At 46.2% G+C, this 25,932-nt stretch overlaps 1 protein-coding gene across 1 annotated transcript in view; it reads right to left on the minus strand.

Moving 5' to 3' along the window:
- Positions 1–994: 994 nt before the first annotated feature.
- Positions 995–25,932, minus strand: part of WNT5B (Wnt family member 5B) — a 73,690-nt gene continuing 48,752 nt past the window's right edge. Inside the window, exons 2-5 of the mRNA XM_071768154.1 lie at positions 17,433–17,578; positions 16,442–16,689; positions 9,906–10,198; positions 995–2,501 (exon numbers count right to left, since the gene is read on the minus strand). Coding sequence (XP_071624255.1) covers positions 2,043–2,501; positions 9,906–10,198; positions 16,442–16,689; positions 17,433–17,578 — 1,146 coding nt within the window. The 3' untranslated portion in view covers positions 995–2,042. The remainder of the gene's footprint in view (positions 2,502–9,905; positions 10,199–16,441; positions 16,690–17,432; positions 17,579–25,932) is intronic.

Consider the following 25,932-nt stretch of genomic DNA (forward strand, 5'->3'; position numbering starts at 1 on the left):
AAATGTATAATATACCAGGAGCGAACAGCTCACACATTTGATCCGATCTTGGGCTCAGTCCAGCTCCCACTGAAGTTTAATGGGAGTTGGATCAAGCCATTGCACTCACATTTTTTCCATGCATGGAAAACTATTTCCGTTACTTTGAATTACAATACCACTGGCTTTGGATTTTATATAATAAAATAAATCTAGGCCACTGTTTATATTCCAAGAAACTGCATTCTGGGATGCCAGCAAATATATTGCCTGTTGGCTCAAAAAAAATAAAATAAAAACTGGACACACTGGTCTAAAAAAACAACAGCTCCTAATTATTAAACATAATTTTTCTTCCCTGTGCTTTTCTGGAGTCCTCAAATATTTAAAGTATGAAAGGTACATATAAATTCTTCTCTGGTGGTTGAAATGGTGGAATCTGTAAAACTGCAACACTTTATAAGAAACAGCGGTTTAATATAAAAATAATAATCTTCATGACTGGCTCTTTGCTTATTGGCATATTTTGCGCATTTTAAAATTCACAGTAAAAAAAACCCAACACCCTTGGAATGTCAGTAACAAAGAGGACACATATTAGCAAACCCTTATATTTTGGCAACTGGCTTCTCTTGATTATTCTGACTCCAAATGAACTTTGCAGATGCTGAGAGGCACAGGAAATGTCTTGGGCTAGAAGCAGCATTTGTTCCCTGCTTTATGAATTGGATTCTACTAAAATTCCAACGTGGTAAGGCTGATTAGCAGACTTTGGTAATGCCTTCTGCCCTAGTACAATTTTATTATATTCTTTTACTACCAGTGAAAAACACAGAAAAGACTTCCATTGGTGAACATATGACCACATTCTGGGAGCAAACATAGCTGTGGTTAGCTTATGCCGAGGAAGAGCATGGCCCCTGGGCTCTGAAATACAGGGCAGCAAAATAAAAGACACCCCACCAAAAGAATAAAACAAACCCACACATATACACAAGCAACGGAGGGAAAGAAATGTTACTGAGGGATGTTTAATGTAAAAAGAGCAACTATACATCTGGGATGGTGGTGAGGAGGACTTAATAGAGCTGAACAAGGTGACCACCTGCATCCACTTCAAAAAGGAAAACCGTCAGAGGTATGAGGAGTGCTTATGCAGTCATGTGCACGTGTATGTGCAAAATGCTTCTTTCTAATGACAAAACATGAAGTACATTGCCTTTGCAAACATCCCTGGGCACTGGTAGCCTCTCCTCTATATTGACAAATTAAGTTTCAACACGGGATTAAAAGGGAAAAAAAAAAAGTCTCCCTCATGCACATAGCCCTGTAGTCTGAGCTGGACAGATTTCCCCTTTGTCCGGGAGGTACAGAAGAGATGGGTGCTGGCTTCACTGGGACTCCCAGACTGCGCACTGGTCAGCCACAGGTCACACCTTCCTTCCTCACAACAGCAGGCTGTAAACCTGCCTCCACCAAATTATGGTCTGTGAAGCGTCCAGGAATGGTTTACAAGGCTCTGGATTTTAAGCCGCGTCTTGAGAAAGAGCCTTGGCTAACCTTCTCTCTAATGCTGCAAAGCCCTCTAAAGGGATAAAGAACTGGTTCCGAATTCTCCAGCGGGTTTAGGGGGTGGCAGGGTTTGAAACTCAAGATAACAAGGACTCACCCATGTCTGGCTGCAACTTCAGATGTGCAATGACTATGCAGAATGCTGACATTTACTGATGAGAGAGCAGAAAGAAGCCACTCTTCTTCTTGCTGGCTTTGTTTCTGTAATGAAATAGTATGTGCTCATGTGCCCGGGGGGAGTTCACTTTGTCAGCACCTCCTCAGCCTCTTCACCCTGACTGAAACATCCAAGGGGAGATGCACCCAAAGACAAACTCCCTAGCAGAACTGCAGCAATGGCAAACCAGCCGGCCTCATGGGGGAAATTTCAAAACCAAAATGTCTCTTAAATAAGCTTCTTTAATTATTATCATCATCTGTTTATTTATACAAATATAAAATATATTTATATAGATTTATATAATATAGATTTGTCGCTTTGGTGGCTCTTTTCATTTACAGACGTACTGGTCGACGATCTCTGTGCACTTTTTACACTTGACATAACAGCACCAATGAAACTTGCAGTGGCAGCGCTCCACCTGGACGCTCTTGAACTGGTCGTAGCCCCGTCCGCAGCACATCAGCTCACACCCATCCATGCCCTCTGAGGTTTTGTTGCACAGTCGGCCCTGGGTGCCCAGCGAGCCAGTGGTTTCATTGCGCAGGCAATAGTCCGGGCTGGGGTCAACGTAGACCAGGTCCTCCTGTGTCGGCATATTGAAGCGGTTGTTCACCAGCTCCAGCTTGCCCTTGCGGCTGATCCTCATGGCGGCGGCGCTGTCGTACTTCTCCTTCAGCAGGTCGCCCACCTTGCGGAAGTCGGCCAGCTGAAGCCAGCAGGTCTTCAGGCTGCAGGAGCCGGACACGCCGTGGCACTTGCAGGCCACGTCTGCCAGCTTGTACACGGCCTGCGGGAAAGGGAGTGCATGGCTGCGTTTATTCCTGCTGTGCTGGCAGCTGGCTTAATTACAGTGAATTAGTAACATTTTTCATAGCTGATTTGGTTATCCCCCAGTTTCTGTTCTTCCACCCCTCCTAAGAGACAAAAGTCTCCTCTTACTCCTGTTGCGATTGCTGCATACTTGTTCCCTAAATACTTCTGTTTCTGGTCACATTGCCCCCAAACATGACCGCCCCACTCCACCTTTTTTTTCCCTGACAGATGTCTTGACTTGACAGCAGGGCCAAGAGTGTGAAAAAAAGGAGAAGAGACCTTTTCTGTGTGGACTCTGCAAATCCAACCAAAGAATTGCATGGTTTTCCCTTCAGAGATGCAGAAAGGGAACACGTGGGAACCTGTCCATTTCCTACCACCCACGCCAGGAACTGATGCTATCGCTGTAGGGATACATCTGCATCCTTTTGACACGAATCCACGGACCCACACCCACTCCCTCCACCTCTTCTGAGAACAGCTTGTTCAGGGACATCGTCCTTAGAAAACGTCTCCTTCCAGTGAGGAGCAAGCAGGGGTGGTGGTACCAAAAATAAACACCTCCGACCCAGAGCAGAGCACCTCAGCTCCCAGTGTTACCAGGAGCCCTCCCTGAAGAGAAAGCCTAACTATAAACCTGCGCCATCTTGTGCCCAGACATTTCCCTGCACTCACAGGGCCGCTGCTTTACACAGCAAAGGCAAGCTTTCCGTGTTGTCTTTTCCCAGATACTTTCGTCTACATTTTCATGAGTCTGCGGGGGCTGTAGATGCATCGTACCCCGGAAAATCCAGCATCAAAATTAACAGATCGCTTTGAAAATTCAGGCCCGCGAGTGTTAAACCCTGAGCAGGGCAAGTACATGCTGTAAAGGGTAACGGTGGGCACCCTCCTCACACTAGCTGGGAGGTGAGAAATATTGAAAAATAATCTAGAATAACAAAGCTCAAACTAAACTGAAAACACAGGCTTGGCTTGTTTTCTTTCCATTAATTTCAGAGACAGGTACAAAACTGCATTCTACATGAGATCACATTGGCACTAACAGAGTTGGAGAAGCAAAGAGATATCATCCCTTCCCTATCAGAGCTACTTCGTGTTACAGCAGCTTTCCCCCCAGCTCTCACTCCTCATGCTTTCACCATCAGGCTCTCACCTGCTCTACCCCAGCCATCCTGCAGGTTTGCAAGGCAGTGCCCCTACCAGATTCCAGGTGTCAAGCAGAGCTGTTTGGCATCAGCTGCAAAATTACCACCTGCTGTATCTGGTGAGGGAGATCAAGGAAACTAAGAAAAAAATAGGATGTTCTGCAGGAGATGGTGCTATGTCTTCTAGAGAGGTTTTCTGCATTTCCTTACCAAGGTGTAGGTGATTAAGGCAACTGAACATACTGCAAGCAAAACTTTCTGCCTACAACTATGTTCTGGACCAGCAGTGAGAAGTCAGAGTTCTACAACAACTTACTCATGGTCTAACTAACATCTAGTTCTTTTGACAGCTAGTGAAGATTCAATTTGGCTTAATGGTTAAATCACATGGAAGCTGACCCAGCTCCCAAGAAAGTCAATGGAGTGCATACTTAAAACAGAGAAGCTTGAGTTCTGTCCCTTGGAGATCAATTTACTGAGGCAATCCCTCATGGTGCAATGTAACAGCTACAGGCTGAGAGTTAAGCACTTGTCTGGGATCAAACTACAACTCTGGAAGACCAACCACACTGTTACTTAAGAATTCCTGTTGTACTCTAACCAGACAGAGCTACAGCTGAATTTCCCAAGCCCCAGACACTTACTATATCCTCACTGCACTGCCAGCCTGCTTTCTATAAGCTTGTGTTAGCACTTTCTGGTTATGGTTCTCTCAAATCCCAAGCCACCAGTGCCTGCCTTGCCCTTGCATGTGTTTTTATAAAGTATTACGATTCTTCCTAATCCGGGGCTTTGTTCCTTTATAAAAACACTGCAACTTGATCTGCTTCAGCTAATGTCATGGGACTAAGTTCACTCTAACTTGGCTTTAAGCAACTGATGTTCAAAACATCTGGCCCATGTGGGTAGTAGCTGTGCTGGGGAATGCAAATGCTACCAGTTATCACAGGTAAGCATGGTGCCACTCAGCCCCCAGCAGCTCCCACTGCCCATGTCCCACAGAGGTAACCATAGCTTCAGCTGCTAAATGGCTTTCCCACACTTCCCCTTGTCTGCCCAGACAAGGGAGAAAGCAGAGGAATCTGGAGAATTCCCCTGTGACTGGGCTCAGGTCAAGGTAAAGAGTAACAGACCCCACATGCAGTTCTGAGGGCAGGGTCTGATCAATGGCCATGCCACTTGAACAGGTTGAAAAAGTCTCTAAATGGAAAGGCTTAAATCCCCTTTTCATAAGCCCAAGTTCTCTTCCCATTATTTTCTTGCAAGAATGAAAATGGAAAGAGAGCTAATGGGGCATTCCTATGTGGTCAATTAGCCAGACCCCCTTCCAGGCTCTTCAGGCACTGACTCGAGTGACTGATGACTGAGGCCTGCCATATGCCCACTAGGTAAACACTGTGCAAGGACCGAATGCCACAGTCCACCAGACAGGGCAACAGATAAGGAAGGGGGAAATATGAGAGGGTAATGGAGACCAATTGGAAGGAAAAGACAGATGGAAGGAAAGGACACATTGAGATAACATCCAAAGACAAACAAACAAGGGAAATAAAGCCAGAGAGCCACTACCACAAGGATTCCAACATGGAGTGAAGGGGTGACGGGGTCAGGACTGCCTGAAAGATAAAAGACCTCTGGCCCCCTCCTGTCTCTTGTGTCTCCTTATGAGAACCACAGAGCGCAGGGAAAATCTTCTCTCCTGCCACCAGAGCTCCTCAAGGTTCAAGGAGAACTTCCTCATCCACAGGAACCTGAATGAGGGAACACGCCAGACATCTGCCTGCCTAGGAAACAGCAGCTGAAACCCTGGCTGGGAAGGTGAGGCAATGCTGTACGTGAGAGGGCACTTGGTGGTCACTAAGCACTGATCACTGCCATGTCTCCAGTACTCCTTCCAGCACTAGATTTCAGGAGTATGGAGTTACACATGCACCTTCCCACTTCCAGACCTGGAATCTCAGAAGTTTAGGAATGCAGGACTAGACAGGAGTCCCTATCCTCCTTATGTATGATCTCTTGCTATTCTAGGCACTGCTTCAAATAACATTTTCCTTAAATGTATAGAGTGCCCTTATAAAAGCAATTAGGTTTTCAGCCACTGTTATTCTGATCACTATTCCAAAGATAAAATATATTTTCCTAATTCCCAACCTAAACGTATTCACTTTTTGCCCATTTGTTATTGTGCCAAATAGGCCTTTTGCTTAAAAAGTACTTTTTCTTCCTTATTATTTCTCCCACTAACATAGACATCACTCATAGTCTCTCTCAACTTTCACTTTGCTAAGCTAAACATGGAAAGCTATTCTAGGCCACTTTCTTAGGAAAAGATTCCTATCCCTTGGGTGAGCCTTTTCTAGTCTGAGGTCATTTTGCTTGGGAATATGAGAACATACCATATTTGAGGCCTCATGAGAGGCGAATACAATGGAATTAGTATTCCCTCATGTTTTATGAAAAGACTTTCCCTAGTGCATTGTAGGGTATTTACCACCTTCCGAGCCACATTACTTCTGCAGTCATCTGCAGCTGACTGCTGCAACCAGTTCTTTTCTACTTGTTTCCTAATGGCTAAAAACATTTTTTATACAAGACCTTACACAGTGGTCTTAACATGGTTTTACTAGATATCGTTATCTGCAGTAAAAAATTTGGATTATCCTCTCTATTCATAATACCTGCCACCTCTGCACCATCAGTGAATTTCATCAGCCCACTCCTATTTCCTGTTTTGAGGCTACGAAACAAAAATACTAAGTGCTGGGTTTGAGACAAGTCCTTGAAGAACTCCCCTAATAAGTTCCATTAAGTATAAGACACATCCTTTTACACAAATTACTGACATCTTTCTTTGAACCAGTTTTTTGTCTGTCTCATAGCTGCTGCGTTTCCCCTTATCTTTCCCAGTTTAACCAAGCATTTCCCATGTGGGAAATAAATGTCTCACGGAAGTTCTGATAAACCAGACCTATCAGATCTAGTTTGCTTTTTAGAAAATCAGTGATGTTCTAAATGACTGTGTGATCAATCTTTTAGAAATTCTTCTCACATTATTTCGTACTTTGCCTGTTCCTCTGAGATATCCTTCCTCCCAGGTCCTCCTGAAAATGCTGCTGAGGTCACACTGCCTATGCTGCCAGGTGCCAGCTCTTTCAGAGTGTCAGGAAAGAAAGTAGGCACTCCCTGTGACTCAGGCTTTACACTGCCCGAGTTTTGCTTCCAGCTTGGTGATGATCATTTCCATTTCCAATCTTTCTCATGTTCTCCCATGCAAATATATTTCTCATAGCCAAGAGAAGTGCTGCCCTGTACTGAACAAATGCCATCCTGACCAGACAACCCTGAAAACCATAGCAGTGGTTTTTAAGAGCCACCACAGGTCTCATCTCCATCCTTTCCAGATCCTTTCATAGTCATCTCCTTCACCGACCCCAGCATCTCCATTTCTCACTACCCACAACCACACCCACTTGGTCGACCCCAAAGTGCCAGTCTCATTTACTCCAGAGCCCTCTGTTCTCCCGAACCTTTGCTGCCACTTGACTCCCATCCAAATCATCTGACCCAGTCCCAACTCCCCCTTAGCAGCTCAATGCACCATTCTACCATCTCCATACTTCACTACCCTCTACCTGTCTGAGCACAACAGCTGCTTCCTCATGCTTTCCCTGCTTCCACAGGCTGCCAGCACCATTGTCTACTGCCTACTGGGCCTGCCCCCAGGGCACCCTGTCTAGCTTCCCCCCAAAAAAATACTGTTCCTGGAAAAATTAAAATTTTACACTTCAAGCACTTACTCCTCAATGCAGAAGTGTTGAGGACAGAAAAAGACACCTCCATTTTGCAGCAGACATGTGGCACCCCTCTCCACAAGCAATGTCCCCTATTCTGACCTGAAGCCCCAAGTAAAACACTTACTTTGGGGATGAAAACTACTCTGTCTTTAGACTCAGCCCCATGCCCATTGACTAGGAGCCTCCTTTCTTCCAACCTCCTTCAATTTACAAAGTTTAAGAAACTTTCCTTGTTTATTTCACTACCCTTTGCAAGGCCTGACTCAGCATGATTTTTTACTCTTCATCTTTGCACTTCTTGATCTCTAAGACAGAGCTTCTCATTATTTATTTGCTATCAGGTTTCTTTTCCGTTCTTTGTAGGCTCTTCATCTATTCCTATTTTGTCTGTGGTAATTATTCATTCAGTGAGGTCTGGATATTCTTCCTACAAGCTTTTTCCTCTTGCTTGGCACGCAGAATTGTAATGGCTTTAGCATCTCTGACTTGAAAAATTTCCAGACCTCCACCACATCGAGTTCCCCAGCTGAGTTTACTATCCAACTCCCTTAGTTTGTCAGGGTTTGTCCTTTGAAATCCACAAGCTTAATTACACGCTGGTTAATATTTTTATTTAATTTAATCTAAAATTACTTGTGTTCATTTAATCTAAGGTTATTTTCTATGCCTGTTCTACTACTGAGTCTACAAAAGCCAAGCTTGACATAGCACTGTGTTTTGCTGGGCCCTTTGGAAAGCTTTTCTTCAGCTCCTGGGTTAACTAGAGACAAAGAAATAACCTTGAGAGCTTTTCTCTGGAGCTGCTCAAAGCACCACAGGCTACACCATTCCCAGCACAATTTGAACAACTTTCTGCATGGCAGTAAAGTCATGACATAACTGGCTTTAGCTCCATCCTTAAAGCAGGACAAAGCTTTCTTCTATCTAAAACCATATCATCATCTGAAATCACAGTTCAGTTGGATTCTTGCCCATGTAACAATAACAAAACAGGGTAGTGTTTTACTCCTGCTGTGGAACAAGTATCTTCTGACTTGATCTTCTAATACAGATATTACTACAGTTCAACTGGCGCCTCAAAATATTGGTCATATTCTGTCTCTGGATCTCTCCAAGCAAGGGGACTGGCTCTTAAAAGTCCCATGACATGTTCACTCCCTATTTTAGGCAGCGTATTTATTTGTAGCAATTACAAGTTCATGACTCCAGAGGTATAAGATGTTCAAAGCAAGTAAAGTAGAGAAGAATTTCAGTTCCAGACTACTACTCCATCGAGGAATGCCTCTCAATTTCTAAGCAAATGCAGACCCTCTGCCCTTCCAAGAAAAACAAAACAAAACAAAAACAAACAACCCCCAAGCCCACTGAGTTCTACAGCTTTCAAGTCCACAGTTTTCCACCTACTGCAAACTTACCCCAATTTAATTTTGCAAAAGAAGACTGGAGTATTTGCAATGCTTCAACCTGACACATGGATTTCACAATCAAAAAAAACCAGAGCAAATCTTCTTTGGTGGAAAAATGGAGCCAGAATTACATGCAGAAAAGACAGACATACATAGGAAAGGGAAAGATAATTCAGTAACAATTAGAAGTAAGAAAGGGTAGAAAATTGATAAGGAAACTAAAGATATTAGTTAAGAATGTGCAAAAGAGCAAGGTTAAGTATGCTTAATAGGATTTTTTTACTATGTATTAGAAAAAAAATTAACTTCAGAAAAGCTCTTCACTTTAGGGAAGAATGATAATAATTTTAAACATGCTGTGGAACAGTCACAAACATTCAAGTAATTCCTATTCTGCATTTGGAAAGAGGCAGGATTACACAGTTGGATTGCATGTGAATGATGCTATATAGGAAAGTGATGGATTCTCCATCTCTAGGGATCAAAAACCCTGTACCTTCTCAGAAGATGTCTGTCTGTCACCTATATGAAAATTAATTCTTTTGCCCAATAAGAAGGTAGCTGAGCAAGCCAAAATTTCTGAGACAGACAGGTAGTCTGTTTGCTTCTGGCCTTACATTCCCCCAAATCTGAACAATTGAGCCAACTGACTCTCCTCTCCATCCCCAGCCTGGCATTTTGGCAACTTTGGGAAGCCAATTTCTGAGATGTAAACCCTGAAAGTGGGCCATGACAGCAGTTAGTTTATTCTGGAAGGGTTTACATGTTGCACACACATCCACAGACTAAAAAACTCAACTGGCTTTAGTTATCAATGGAAGCCTGCTGTTAAAACTGAAGTATAACATTGTCAATATCACCTGTAGTATTTACAAAAACACGGAAAATGCGGCCACCCACTATTTCAGGGGAGTCACTAGGGCATCATTGGGCTACCCCTCAACAAACCTCCAAGTAATTTGGTACCTAGCTATATCAAGCCTTCTGAATCTGCCTCTGAGAAAGAGGAAAGGGTCAGCATTCGTCTTACCCTGCGACCAGCCTCGTTGTTCTGCAAGTTCATCAGCATACGAGCCTGCTCCTCCGAACCTCTCACGTAGTTCTTCTCCCTCTCCTTGGCATCCACAAACTCCTTGGCAAAACGATATCCATACTCCACGTTATCTCCACAGCCACCCCACAGCCAGTCTCGGGGCAAGTCCTTGGGCCGGGCAGTCCGGCTGCAGCCACAGCTGGAGAGCTCTCCCTCACGGCAAGCCCGGCTGATGGCATTCACCACCCCGGCAGCACTGACAGCATAGGTGAAAGCAGTCTCTCGGCTACCTGTGGGAGACATGAGAAGCAAACTAACAAAAGACATTTAATTTAACAAACAAAACGTGCAGAAAGGAGCAAGGGAATGGGGCTCTGGAGAGTAGGGCGTGGTGTGCGCTGAGAGAGTGAATGTTGTTAACTGGAACAAAGGAATGGGGTGGTTAAATACAAAGGCATCACCCCATTCTGGTGGAGGGGGAAACTGTCCTAACACACGCTTGCATCCCATTTTTTGTCCTCTTTTCACAGTAACAGCTCCAGTCAATTTGCTGTCTAGAGCTGTCAGTTTCTATGTAACCAGGATCAAACCCAAACCTGATCTGTCTGACAGACAGGGGTTAAGATTCCTGCTGTCACCTGAAGGAATATTTTTGAGAAGAGCATGTTCTTCATGAATTTGTAGGTACCGCCCCTCAAGGGTTATTGTTTTTATTATACTTATGTTCGACAGTTTAAGAGCCCTGGAAACTCTGGGCCTTGACCAAAAGAAACAGAAACACCATAGGCAGAGACCACTCAGCCTCCTTCCCCGCAGATCAACCCTTCAGTATCCTCTCTTTTTAACCCAGAGGAAACTTTCAAGCAGTGGGACAGTTATTCGCTTGATGAAAATACAGCTGCTGCCTCAGATACTGAATTTGCCAATAATCATTAAGAACAACTAACAGGGTTAGGTCTGTGCGAAAGGAGTGTTCTGGTTGAGCCAGGTATCACTCTGGAACAGTTTTCATTTAATTGGGACAAGCACGCTTTATGAGCTTCACAGTTTATTGACCTTAATTTTGGTTTACATAAGGTCAGCTGAGAATTGTTTTGAAACAAACTGGAAGAAATACATTTTTACACTACAGCATCAAGGCAGAGACTCTCCCAACACCTACAGAACTGCAGTGCTGGAACAAGTAAAACTTTCCCATGTAGACAGTAATAAATGAAATGACTTTCCATTAGCAGGTTTACTAGAGACTGCCCTGCTTGGAGAGTACACTCTATACAGCTTAGAGTCTGAGCCAAGCAGCTGGATTGGGTCTCCAGCTATGTATTCCTGGCAGTGATTCAGCCCCAATTTGACCGGGGCACCAACACAGCCAGAACACTGCATGAGGCCAAGCACACTGCACCAGCAAGTGTTGTGGGTCTGAAGGGGAAGAGTATAGGGAATGATAATGAGGAGGCAATCTACACCTGCACTTTCACCACACCAGTGTAATAAATAGCTAAACTGACACTTCCAGAATCATTGTGTGCTTCACTAAACTTTCAGGTGATAAAGAGAACAATTGCCAAAGCTTCACTGGAATAAGAAATCTGATTGTTAAGAGCTACTTACACTAAACCCCAGGAAGAGGCGACCCTTTAATGCTCTCAAGCAAATTTGAATGACTTCAGAGGGCAGATCCTCGAAGAACAGTTTGCCACCAGCCCACGAAGCTCTCAATGCCAGCTCCCTCAACAGGCCTGAGCTGATGCTTTTGGTATGCTCTTGTTCCAATTTGCATGTGCTGACAATCTGTAATTAATAGCAGCTTATCACCAGCTTAGTGGTAATGACCCAAGACAAAGGCAAAGCTGAGAGTGGAAACTGCCTTGAAGAACAACTTGTGACTTTTTTTCCCCCTAAATGAGAGTTGTGAACGATTGGCTTTTCCCCTGGAATCGTACAACACAAGGTTGAAAAAATGCTATGGGACACATAATACAGAAGGGAGGGTTTTTCTGGCAGGTCATAAGGAGATGACTATGCCCCTCAAACCTACTTAATCCAAGAGGCAAAGAGAAATTACTCCTAGTTAAGGTAATCCAGCCGAAAACAAAATCAAGCTTTCACTCATCTATTTTGGTTTGCATGCTATGGGTATTTTAAAGTAATAGTGCAGTGTGCAGTTTTGCCCCTACCAGTCTACACCTGCAAGGCAAGGGCCGTGTGGACACAGCAATCCTCCTACAGAGCACTCCCTGCATCAATAGAGATAAAAACACATCCAAGGAAAGGTCCTGCCGGTGTTACAGCTTGTGCAACAGAGCCTGCATGGCTCCAGGTGCTTAGCGTCCTCACGGCTTGATTGAGATCCCTGAGAGCACTGACTGGATTTACACTTTTACTGTCCGTGTTTTAACCACCTACACATTCAGATGTTGCAGCGTGACAATGTGCAGCCTCTGGACCTGCAGGACGAGTTTAGGCTGCTGAGGATAGTGGTGGGAGAGACGGAAGCAAGTCACAGGGTGTTGTTTGGGGTTTTTTTGTCCCTTTTTGCCCACAAAGCAGAAGAAACCACGGTGTTCAATAGGTGTAGGTTTGGAAGACTTCGTCTTGTTTCAGGAGGCAGAATCAGAAACCCTCAGCTAATACAAAGTAAATTTGTAGCTGGCATTCGTGGGCTTATATAGCCTAGTTTCCTCTGGTCTCCTTCCACGCCACCCAGTCTTAGAAAAGTATTTGGGGTTTTGCTCATCATCTCGAAATTCACTCTGGTTCCACGCCATGGTGCTGTCATCTAGCTAAACGGACAGGGGCATTATACTCCAAATTTGTGCAGACACGATAATAAAGAAACACTAACGCCCCTGACAAGCTCTCTGAGCGGTGGGGCCAAGCCAGGGGACAGGAACGATGCCGGGGGCCGCGGACCTCGAGAGTCTCTGCCCGCCGGCGCGGAGCTCCGCGGAGCTCTGCTGCCCTCCTGTGCCCGCCGGCCACCGACAGCGGGGAGCCCGGGGCCAAGGCGGCCCTCGGGGGCCACTGGCGAGGATGAGCTGTAGGTAGGCGAGGTGTCGGTCCCTGGAAAGTTTTTCTAGAGCTGCACGAGAAGGAAATGGGAGGAGAACGCACCACGACGGGTCGACTGATGCAAAGATGATCAGGAGGTGTCGGTCTCACTTTTTTGATGAAAAAGCTTTCGTTTCAACTTGATGTGTCTTTTTTTTTTTTTTTTTTTTTTTTTTTTTTTTTTTTTTTTAAGCATTTCCCTAATGTTTGGCAATCACAAAGAAAAGTGAGGAAAAATATTTCTCTTTGTCCTCTTCTTTAATGACAACTTCTTTTTCCCCATTTTTGCATTTGGAAAGGCAGGATGGAGAGACAACCTTTGGCTCCAGAAATGATCCTGGACTAATCTGGAAAACCCAGCCTTGCATGTAGGATTGCACTGACAAGAGATCTATTTCCTCCTCCCCTGAGGGAATTACAGCACTATTTTTTTGGGTGCTCTGCTCTCTCCCCCATAAATGCAGAAGTAAGGAATATGTCTATATAATGTATGGATATATATATGCACACACATGCAGTCTCTAAAATTTGTATTGACAGAAGAATAAGCAACTTCAGATGGATGTTTTTTGTAAGTCACCAGATACCATTATTGAATAAACCATATTTAAAAGGTAAAAGCAATTCTCACAATAATAGGAACAATAGGGAAAAAAAAACTATGATAAAAAGCAGCCTGCTTCAGTGCTACATATACCTCCACAAAAGCTTTGTACCATTGGACTGCCTCACCTCTATGAAATGCACAAGATGAAGGTGTAATGATTAAACACAGACCGACCGGGTCTCCCGCTAACAAGCTGAGCCAAGTTCTGTGAGAGGGAAAGGAAACTAATCTTCCAGGTTTCTGAGTGAATGCTCTCCTGAGGATCTTCCAGGCTTGGACTTGGCCAGAGCAGGTTCTCCTCCCCTCTCACAATCTAGGGCAGCTCAAGAAATCATATAATATATGCCATGCCTGCAGCAGTGGGTGGGCAGCCCAGGGTTGCTGGCACACTATATACCTTCTGAGTCCTTCTTATCTCTTTTTTCCCCCTCCTCTCCACAACACTCTGGCATGCCTCTGCACTCCTGCAGATATTCTGGTCTCCAGACCTTTCTCGTGCCATTGGCACAGCATACAGAAAAAGGGCTGTGGTCCAGGATTGGGGCTCAAAGCTTGAAAACAGGAGACAGGCACATAGTCTGAACCCAGAGAAGAATGACTTTATAGTTGACACAGCCTGAGAGACTGAAAGGTTTTGTTTTCTTTGCCAGCGTGGAAAATAGATTTGCTGAAATGATGCGCAATGCCTCATTACAAAGTAAGAAGAAGTAAAAGCAGAAGGTGGAACAAAGAGAATAGAGACAGCATTCCCCTCCACAACAGCTTATCACTGACTTAGACAACAGCAATGAATCATCTCAAAACCTGTAACACCCCAGGCCATGTTTAGTGACATTTGTCTTAGGAGAATTCTCCTCTGTGCTGTTTTGTGCTCGAGTGTAATCATCTGACCACAATCCAAGTGACCAGAATATCTAAAGGAGATGTGTTCAAAACTCTTTGTTAGGATAGGTTTTTAAACAGCAGGGAACCACGGGCAGTCACCCCACAGACATTATTATCAGCAGATTTCTACTAGAGATACAACAGTACTCTCAGCAAACAAATGCACACACACACACAAACCTAACAGCAGCAGGACAACTGGATATACCCACCACCTCCTTCCTCATCAAAACATTATCTACTCCCAGTCTAAACTAACACAACTAAATTCATTTTAGAGAGAAGGTATCTATCCTCTTCCACTAGCCACTCCACTCCCTCCTTCCTGTACACCCTCTGATTCTTCCTTTACCTCTGATCTTTGCTTTCTGTTAGCTCATTCTTCTTTTCTCCAGGTGTGGACTCACCCACTGGACCAACCTGGGGCTACAGAAATGTACTGAAGAAGAAGAGAAGGTCCACTTCAGAAGGGAAAATTCATATTTTCTTGTGTCCTTATGGAATAACTAGCATCTCTTTGGGGATATGAAATTACCTCGTTCTTTGAGTAAGGTTCCATGTGAGGGAGGAATATCAGAAGGGAGAGATGGAGACTTATTTCTGTCCTCTGGTGGCTGAAATTTCAGTTTTAATACCCCTTTAATAATCAGGAACTGCATGCAGCCTCATCTGGCCACCACCCTTGCTACCAGAAAGCGAGAGATCAATGATGCACAGATGCCTTGGATGTGTGTCAGGAGCTGAAAGTATGTGTCAGGAAACGGCATTTCCCAAGGGAGCACTCCAGAGGAGTGGGGATTTGTTGAGGTAAGAGCTGGGTAGGAAGGGAGGAATTAGAATGGTGCTGTGGTGGGCTGAAATAGGGATTCTAAAATGTTGAGTAACATGTGCAGAAAAGTTCCTAAAATTCTCCAGGGTGACAAGTAAGAATTCCAGGATCAAATGGAAGGGACCACAGGACTTGGTTATCCCAGCGCCCTATCACCTTGATGCCCCAAAGGTATTAAAGATGCTTCTCTTGGTGTCCTGCTGCCTCTGTGGGTTTTTTTGACAGTGAGGCCAAAAAGTTGGGGGCAGTTGTCGGGAGGAGGTGCAGGAGCTGGAGGGTCTTTTTTCATCCCTTGCTTAGTGTTTTCCTTGACCTTACCACGGAGAAATAGTGCTGGTTCTGGATTCTTCAGTGTAAATTATCAGCTTTGTGGGTGGGAAAGAAAACCTGGGATTGGAGAGAGAGTGAGTGAGTGAGTGTGCGTGTGTGTGTGTGTGTGTGTGTGTGTGTGTGTGTGTGTGTGTGTGTTTGTAAGTAGCCATTTTAACACCTTTTCTTTATTGTCCTGGCTGTCGGACACATCAAACTGAGCCCGGATTTCTCAGTTTCTTGCCATCAGATGATTGCATTTCAAAAGAAGCTGGGACAATGTAGCTAGGTCACACCTCAATTCAAGTGCAGTAATGGCCTGTCAATGTGCCTCTTATGGCCAGCAGGACAGGAATTATAAAAATCTCTTAGGTTTACACAGAAAGTGGCAGAACAGGGAGGAGGGGACATCCCATGCTAGGGGAGTCCATATTTCCCAGATCTCAGGGCTGCATTCCCTGTCCGAGGGCACTCCAGATGCTGAAAATGATAACGCGGGTCCATTGTTCCTGGCTCCAGCTTCATCCCTCCCTACCTTTAAACAAGCACACAAAACAAAAGCAGCCCCCTACTTCCTTACCTTCTCATGCCCCCCCAAAGACAGCATCCATCTCCTCAGCTAGCTCCTGCTGTGGCGCTCCCCTCCCCCCCAAAAAAAACCCCAAAACCAAAACGAAACCGGGCGCAGGCAGTGCACAGGCAGCACCAGCACACCAGGGAATGGTAAAGCTCCTTAAAGTTAGTATGAGGAGCAGTGCTAAGGGAACTGCGTGTGAATTAAAAGAAAGGGAGAAAGCTGGACGGGGACAGCCGGCCTCTGCCCCGCACCTCCCCCGTGCCGGAGGCTCCTACCTATTTTCATGACTCGCCCAAAGACGGAGGTGTTGTCCACCGTGCTGCAGTTCCAACGCCGCTGCCGAAACTGGTACTGGCACTCCTTGATGGCACTGCGGGCCCCTTCCCCGATGAACACCATGTGCTCCTGGTAGAGCTGGCAGAGTTTGCGCTGCCCGGGGGAGAGCCCCGGCAGCTGGCTGCACACCGGCTGAGCGCCGATGATGTACATCTCAGGTCTCTGGATGGGGTTCATGGCCAAAGACCTACGATGAGAAAAACATCCAAGGGAGTCTGGAGGGAGAGGCCCCCTTCGCGAAACGCCCGGCACCTTTCCCAGCCAGCCCAGCACAGCCCCGCTCCGAAAACCCGGGCGGATTTCTCATGTCAGCTGCCTCCCTCTACGGCTCTGCCAGATGCGAGGCTTTTCTAGGGCTTTAGTGGGAGAAACACAGCTCGTTTGTAACCTGAGTTTAAACACAGAGCACACCCGGGATGGGGAGGGGGCAGAGAGAAAGCTCAGCACTTTCTCTGCGAAAGAAGAAAGTGAACTGCTTTCTGCAGACCGCCAGCGAGGGATGCCTGACTTCGAGCACGGCTATTTTCCGCTCTTTAGGGGAAGGGGGCTCCGCGGCTGCCCCCTGGGCTTTTCGCAGCGGGTAGAAATGCTTACCCATCCTCTGTGTTCTCCTCACATGCTAAAACCCGGACGAGATTTCAGCGAACCCGCACAAAAGGAGCCCAGGAGGAGGAGAGGGGGCTCCGTCCCACCTTCCCAAAACTTGGGCTGGGACAGTGGGAGGGGGGAACACTGGAAACAAGCGAGCTGCTGCGAAAGAAGCCGGGGAGGCAGGAAAATTCCCGCGGAGAGCGCAGGGCAGCAGCCCCGCTCCCGCTCCGCCACCCACCCCGGGACGGTCCCGACTCCTGGTCCCTGGTCCCCGGTTCCCGGTCCCCGGACCGCGGCGGCGCACAAAGGCTCCGCTGGCTGCCCCGCGCCCTTACTCACCACCAGGAGTTGGCGTCGGCCACCGGCGAGGTGCAGCTGCAGAGGAGGGCGGCGGCGAGGGCCAGCCTCGGCCCGGTCATGGTGGGCTGCGGGCGGCGGCGGCGTTGGGGCAGCCCCCGCAGAGCCGGCCGCCGGGACGGGGCGCCCTGCGGAGAAAAGCCGAGGAGAAGCCCTGGAGCGGGGCCTGCGTGCGGCGGGGGCGCGGCGAGCACAGCCCGGCTGCTGCCGCCCCTCTCCCACCCCTCCCCCGCCGCCCCCCGCAGGACCCTCCCCCGGCCGCCGCCTCCTGGGGGCTCCGGCGGCGGCCCAGCCTCCCGCCCTCCCTCGGCCCCGGGGCAGGGGCCGCGCTGGCGGGGCTCCACCGGTACCGACAGAGCCTCCCCGTTCCTCTCCGGGGGCATGGGGAGTCATGTGGGGCTGGTCTCGCTCTCTGGAGCATCGGGAAGGACCCCCGGAGCCTCCGGGGCGCCCCGACTTGGCCGCCTTTGATTGACCCCCTCCTCCCGGTCTGCGGTCCGCCGGTGCACCACGGGCCGGGCCGGACCGGGCCGTGGCGGGGAGCCCCGAAGCCGCAGGTGTGCGGGGAGCCGGCGAGGCATATCAAAGCGCTGGCACTGGCTCCGCAGCCTTTGTAATGCAGGGCTCGCTCGGAAATGAGCTGCCCCCTCCCCAAAACGGCCTCTCGAAGGGCCCCGCGCCATGGCCCCAGCCCCATGCCCCGGGCAGGGGGTCCGTGAGGTGAAGCTGGTCTGCTGGCGACGAGCGCAGATAGGGCTGGCACCAGAGCCTAATGGCTTTATGGACAGGGGAGGTGGGCAGGAGAAGAGCTTCAAAGGCTCCTCTTGTCCCCTGTTGTTTCCCTGCTTGACCCACGGGCACCATGAAAGCTGGGGCAGGGGCAAGCTGTCAGCTCATTCAGCCCTTTTCCTCCGAACACTGGCAGAAAGCAAAAGCAAGCATCCCGGGACTTGGGGGGGTACTTGTAACAAAGGCTTCTCGCACTCTGCCTCCCGCACGCTGCAGGGAAACACACACCTTATCATAGCATCGACACTACTGCTGCTGCCTCCATTTCTGCACAGACCGATCCTCCTCTGGGCCACGCGGTCCACACCTCTCTGCCACGGACAAATGCCACCCCGTCCTACCCCACACAACCTCCTTGCAGGGCCTGGTGTCACCTTGACCCTGTCCTTGCACTGGTGGCTCCCCAAGAGCAAGTTAAGTGTGTAGTCCCCTCCACTGGCTCCCAGGTTGTGACCACAGCATACATGGTCCAAGACCCACAAATACTCAGCCTTTCGCTCTGTCTCACAAGCAGCACCCGAGACATGAATCACCAGACTCGGCATCTCAGACCGCTGCAGTATATTTTTTATCGCATTCCTCATGCCCACCACGGTGGACTTGCTGTGTTTGTTTGCAGCACGCTTCGCTTCCTCCCCCATCCAGATGTGCTGTACCTGCAGCTGGTGGCCCACCTCACCTGGCAGGCAGATGTGGGGCTGTGAGTGCCAGAATTAGCTTCAGGACAAAAAAGCCTTGTGTGACCCAGAACCTCAGTGGGAGGGAAATTTCACTACTTGGGCACAGCGGGATTCACGTCTGAAGAAAACAGGGTGACTTTATTCACATCTTCTGTATCCTCCCTTTTCCTCCTCCCACAGCCCCGAGCGTGACGGCGGATGGTGAGGTGTATGTGTGTGTAGCCACGCATACATGTTTTGGGTCTGTTTCTATAGGGAATAGACAGAATGGAAAGTTTATCTCCAGGAGTCTGGGGAGGAAGGAAGTTGTGTATGGATGAATGGCTTTTCCATGACAAACAATGAGTGTGCACAGACATGGTGTGATGTCACCTAAAGAATTTCCAAGCCAGACTTAGATACAGAAAATGTTCTTGCTGGCAAAGAAGAGAATGTCCCACCTTTCCATCTCACCACTGCCAGAAGGAAGAACTAGGGCAGGGGATAAAAAAAAAAAGCTCTCCCTGTCTCACACACTCACACAAGGCATGCGCCATGTAAATAGATGACACAATGAGAGAGGTGTATCTCCAAGTTTCGCTCTCACCAAGTCTCTTCCCAGATTCTGAGAAAGCAGTAAACCACCCTGGTGCCTCTCCCAGCCAGGAATGCGAGACGGCATCAGCTGATGAGGCACTTCCACAAATACGGGTGATGTCAATGTCCGTGTCCATGTGTGAGCTTCTCTGAGTGCTTGTGCACAGCTGCAGCACTCCACAGGGTAACAAAGATGTACCACCATGGAGTGCTGGACCAGTGGTCCACCTCCAGCACTGGGACATCATGGAAACAAAAACCTTTCCAGCTGCTAAAGCCTGGGAGAGGCTCGTACAAAACTTGGTCCAGAAAAATACGACATTTATTAAATATCTGATCTTAAGTATTAATATGCAAAGGCAGCCAATGATTAACAACAGAAAAGTGTTTTAAATACTGCTAGTACCAAGCTGACCACCAACAAGCTACAAGCAAGGTAATGATCTTATTTTGAAACATGAGACACAAAAATTGCCCTATGGGATAGGATCACATATCCAGCCAACCTAATAACTTGTCAAAGGCAGCGGTTAAAGATCTTCAGCAGGAAAGGTCTGAACTCTGGGTTCTAACCAAAAGCTGCTGCTGGTGAGAGTGACAGCCGTTGAATTAAGATGTTAAATGTAGAACTGAGTCCTTTCTAAGGTGCTGGAAGGAATTCCTTCACTGTTTATGACTTCAGATAAAGAGGCAATAGCAGATGAGGTGCTGTTGGAGGGATTTAGCCTTAATCAGCAACTTCCACACCAAAATCTGCAAAGCACTTGGCCTGTAGTCCAAAGAATGCTCTCCATCCTTCTTCCTCGCACCTGTATCTGATTGCCACCAAACTCTCAAAAGCAAGTTTTACATTTTACAAACAAAAAGCTTGGGTTATTTTTAAAGTCAAACTACAGGGCTGGTTCAAACAACTTTGGCGAGGTTTTCTGCCAAAGCACAGCTGGATGGGCAAAGTGACTGAAATTTTGTAAACATGAGAAGTGGGGTGATGTGGGGCTGCTGGAGATCTGGGATTAACAGAATCAGTGAAGTGTCAGGTAAGAGGGGGAGTGAGGAGCTGACGGTGGCTAATTCTGGACGACTGATGGAGATACTGGCAGGGTCATCAGGACTTAGGGGATTCAGAAGAAGGAAGCTAGGAATGAACAGGATTTTGGGGTGGCTACCTATGAGTGACATCATTACACTAACAGGTATGGGGAAGGCCTTGGAAAAAGCTGGTCTCACCTGACTTTCTGTTCCCTGGATAAGTCTCAGATCCAGGAGAGCCCAACTTCATCCCAGGCAGATCACCCCTCATGGCCATCACCCCTGTCCTCCCCATGCCTCCCAAGTGACTCGCACTTTCATCTCAAACCATCCCTCCCCTGCAGCAGCCCACTCACATGAACTCACACTGCTTCTGCAGGAGAAAAGGAAGTGGCCATAGAAACAACTCTGAAACCAATGGTTCCTCTCGATTCTGCTGGGAAAGGTCCCATCCCACCCTTTCCAGTGGACTTGGCCCACTCAAATGGAGGCAATGAACCCACACTGTAGTTTGAGCACTGCAGGTCTGATGCTTGCACCCAGACCACTGTCACCTGAAAACAGGATTGAAGGTCTATTACTTGTAGTAGGGAGTACTTAGAGGGGAGAGCAGTGGCAGCAAGCCTTCATCTTCATAAAGCCTTGGCATTCTGCTGCACTCAACAGTCTGCTGCCCTAGGCAACTGTCTACTGTGTTGCCTGGCTACCTAAAATTAGTACCTGTGTTTGCCTTTGTTTGATTTTCAGAGGTGACAACTGTGCACAAAGCAAAAATATGCACACTGAGTTTCAAAAGTCACAGCAGAGCAGCTGGAGAGCTATCACTGCTTTCCCAATACCATCCCTGCTGCGTTTGCTGGATGGAAGCTCAAGACTCCAGGAAAGAAGGGAAGGTCATGTCCATGAGATCATTTGCAAAGATTTGGCAGACCATGAAAAAAGTTGAACCCTGGCTGGAAGACAGACATGATAAATGAAAAAAGAGTTACTCATGCAAATTCCTTATCCTATCCTTACTGTCTTTCAAAAAATTTGGATGCCCCCAAGCGTGACACAGATCTTGATAAAAAGTGCTGTAAGAGTTTTGAAAGAAAACATAGGTCTCCTTCCATGTGACTCCAATGATCCTTATTTCTGCCTCTTGTCTGCTTTCTCCCAGGCTGGAGAGTACTGGATTTACATTCTTCTTGTAATGATCAAGAGCTGCTTTTGGGTTCTTGTTTATTCTTGCAACTTGACTGAGGTTCAGTGCTTGCTTTTAATGTCTCACGATGTCCAGTGCATCCAGAAACATTTATTGCTCTCTCCGGACATAGACACTTACTCAAGACAGGAAAAATATTCACTGAAGTAGGGTCTCTACTTAAGGAGCCAGTAGAGATGCATTACTCTAGAAGGAGGGTTTACACATTCTGCTTGAAAGGGAATCCCTACCTTCTGGTTGGTCCTGCTTCCTGACAGCAGAGAGACATACTGTAATGTCCTGCTATGTATCTGCTTCTGGCAGCCAAGCTTCAGGCTTGGTTTTAACCACAGTTCCTACAAAGACGTCAGGAATATCATTGAAGTTGCATACTTGCTCATTCAGTTGAACCAGTTTTAAAGGGATTGTAGTTAAAAAAAAAAAAAAAAAAAAAAGAGAGAAAGAAGTCCCTTGAAACTAAATTCCATCACTAACACAGAAACTTAAATCATCTTTTATCTGACCACCCTCCACTTGTTTGGTCCTGCTGCCAGATTGTTCCTTTCCCAGTGCTGTAACCACCACGTTGCTGTACTGGAGTCAACCTTCCCAGATCTAAATGTGTTATTTTATTTGTATTGTGATTATTACTCAAATAGCAACTGGAGCTGCCTCCATAGGTCCAAATCCTGCTGGAGTGTTTCAGAAGGTGTAATAAAACCTTCTCCAAGTATCCCAGTATATCAGCCATTCGTGTCTCCCTCTTTTGTCTCAGCATTGCCTTGCCTCGTTGAATTGTTATACACTGTCTGTCTCCACTGGAACAGCAGATTATTCCTGCTTATGTCCTGCTTGTTTCTTTTGGTACTTACAGACTCAGTTTTATCTTCTGATGTGCTCATGTGCTACCTTTTTCTGCATCTCATCACCTGTCACCCCTGCTGACAGATCCAGATTTCCTTTCACCACTACCTTGCTCTTTCATTTTTCCATGACTCCCTTGGCCAATGACATTCATTCTCACTGTCACCAGGGCATGTAGTGGAGCAAATGCCAAGATATACCTGCCAGTCTCAGCAGAGCTAGTGACAGCTGTCCCTGAAGTGCCTCACCAAGGAGAGCTAGAATGGAGGACGGCTGGAAGGAAAGCAGATGTATCAGGCAACAAAAGAAGCTATACACTAAATATTTTCACCATTTAAAAACAGAATAGGTTTAAAGCATAGTGATTCTATGAGTAAAACAGCTCCTCATTAGTTAAAAATACAGAATATATGTAAAGCCTTATAAGCACTGTAATTTATGCTACAATATTTCACATGACAGGCAACTGGCTCACCTGGAGCAAGACCATCTTACCCACTGCAAAAAAAGAAACAAACTCCAAGGATACACATGGAGGGAAGATATGACCCTCCTCCCTCTCAAGGTGATTCATAGTAGTTGTGCTCTTACAAAAGATTTAATGCTATTGTTGATCTAACTGGGTTCACTGAGACCACATGTCCCAAAAAAAAGTGCAAGAGGTGTAGCAGCAACCTGTAGAGCTGAAACAAATGCGATTTTGATTGTTTGAAATACAGAAGGAAGCAACTCAGATCCATCCTAGCAGCTACTGGCTGCCTGGAAGACATCCATATTTATGATATTCCTAGGGACAGATCCAGGCCATGCGGTTTTCCAGGGGAACTCCATTTGCATGTTGGTGGCTTCAGTTGAGAGCCAGAGAACTGAATTAGGACATGTATGGCCCAAATTTTGCAGTTCTTGTTCCCACAACTACCAGAATACAAGTGCTTCTGGGGCAACAGCAAATCATCTGTAATAATGAACTGAAACCTTCTTAGCCTCATCTATTTACATGGGCAAGCCCTGTAAGAAGTTAGACCAGCTCCACTATGTGTAATCATAACCTAACAAATCATTTCACACATACGTTTGAAAAAAGCACCAAGCATTATCCTCTGATGACAGTTCAGTGGCTTATTTCACATGCCCACAGTGCCACAGCTTACTTGCCAAACAGGCACCCCATCTCTTTAATTGTATTAACAATCTCTGCTTCAGAAATTGTTCCCCAGACCTGCTCAAAGGAGACACGGGAGGTCAGATTGAAACACAAGCCCAGGCAGGGTTAGGAAGCCCACGCTGCTGCTCCCCAACATTGTGGCTTCTTAGGAATGAAAGACTCCAACCCTTAAGGCCATCCAGCCAACACCTTACCCAAGTGTTAAGTTTACATGGATTAGCCATCTTAGAGGGGAATAAAACATGAGGAAAGTGAAAAAGAAGAAAGTACATCCCTTTTTTATTTCTTCTTCAAGGGCAATTGTTGGATCTGGTTTGTTGACCTGCCGTAGCTGACCATAACATGGACCCCTCAAGCAGTGACAGAAGGGCAGCCCTAGTCCTGCTAGAGAGCTGATGCTGGCTGCAGGATTTGCATGAGAACTCTGAACTCTGATTATGGTGGTAATGAGCATGCACGTCAGCCCTCCCTGAAGATTAGGAAGGATAACAGGACAAAGTTCTCTGACAGTGTGAACGAGGCAGTGAAAAGCAGTCCAAGTCATAGCAACTTCTCTGCAGAGATTCTAGAACAGGCCAGGGGATGGAAGCAGCTGGATGACTTTTAAGTGTTTTCTTCTTCACTCTGATCTTGCAAAGCACAGAGCACCCTTCATCCTCCCCAAAGGGATGTCTGTCTCTCCCCGTCCTACTGGAGCCATCCCAGACTGAGAAGATTATGTCTCTACAGCTCACAGGCCTGCACTTAATTTTTGCTCTGAGTATATATTCCTTTCAGTTTGTTCCATGCTCTGTAATAATTACATTAACTGGCAAAGACAGTAAAGTATGTAAAATACAGTTAAACTGCTGCTCTCTGGAAGTGAATGACCAGGGCAAACAGGGAGATGCACAGTTTCTGCTCTGTCTTGGACATTCAACACCTCAGTGCCCCTCACAGGGACTGGTGTCAGACCAACTTGGATCAATAGCCTCCTGTCAGTTAAATCATTGACAGCAAAGCACAATATTCCAAAGGAAATAGGAAGGCATGGAATAAATTCAAACTTAATTAAATTTCTCTCCTTCCTGTTAGAGTCTTCAAAGATGTTCTTAAAAAGTCCCGTCTAATGAAAATAATGTTAATGACCATTTTTCTTCCTCCACTAGAATTTCAAAGCAAGCACATACACCCCATACATTAGATCCCACAGCTCTAACAGCCATTATTTTTCTCTTACCTTACAGAAAGGGAAAGAGAGGTGCAGGAAGGGCTGAGTAACAAGTTCAAAAACAGTAAATCTATGGTGCAGATTTATCTCCCTTCAGCAATACATTAAACCAGGTGTTTAAAAGTAACTATACACCTACTTATTATTGCTGAATCAAGATCAAAACTAAAATCTGCTTGCTTTTTCCATCCTTTCGACCATCAGACACTTCTGCCATCAGTTAAGTGTTGTTCCTGCTCAAATACAGGCCATTCAAGGGTGACCAGTAAACAAAACATTCTGGGAATAATGCCCCAGTGTATCAACTGTATCGTCTACATAGTTAACACAGTTTCCAAACCAATGAAAAAAACCAAACCAAACAAACAACATTTTCCAAGCATGCTTATAAGTTTTCCTATTAAAAAAATAGAGAAAAGGCTGAAACACTATAAATAAACCCTTTATATATATCAGAAAAATACATCGAACTAACCAATTTCAGAACTTACCTTCTATACTGTCACTTCAGGGCAGGAATTTCCTGTTAATGCTGGATGCAACAGATGTAAGCTAAACCTGTTCAAGCCATCTTGGGAATAGACTGCAGATACATTTGTACCAAGAAGAAGATAATTTTATATCTCACTTTAACGCCAATCACATATGTGCAATTCTAACCTCAGAAAATAAAGTAGCCTACTTAAGAATTTGTTTGTAAAATGCCATTGTAACATTATTACCTGCTTTAAAAAAGGGCTTCTAGATCCCATTTTTCAGCAAAATGTGTATCCATGCAAACCTAATCTGGAAGAGTTCTGTAAGTAAATCAGTGTTCTGTAGGCTTGTTACCTTTTAAACCAAAAGCAAAGCCTTTAAAATTAAGATCCATACTGACTTAACTAGACTGTTCAGTTAAATCACTGCACATTATTTTTAAGTATATAAGGTCTAATATTAGGAACAAAGGGTCATGCTTCTTTTCAGTAGCACATCATATGATCCCA

This window comes from Heliangelus exortis, chromosome 1 (assembly GCF_036169615.1).
Source record: "Heliangelus exortis chromosome 1, bHelExo1.hap1, whole genome shotgun sequence".
Lineage (NCBI taxonomy): Eukaryota > Metazoa > Chordata > Aves > Apodiformes > Trochilidae > Heliangelus > Heliangelus exortis.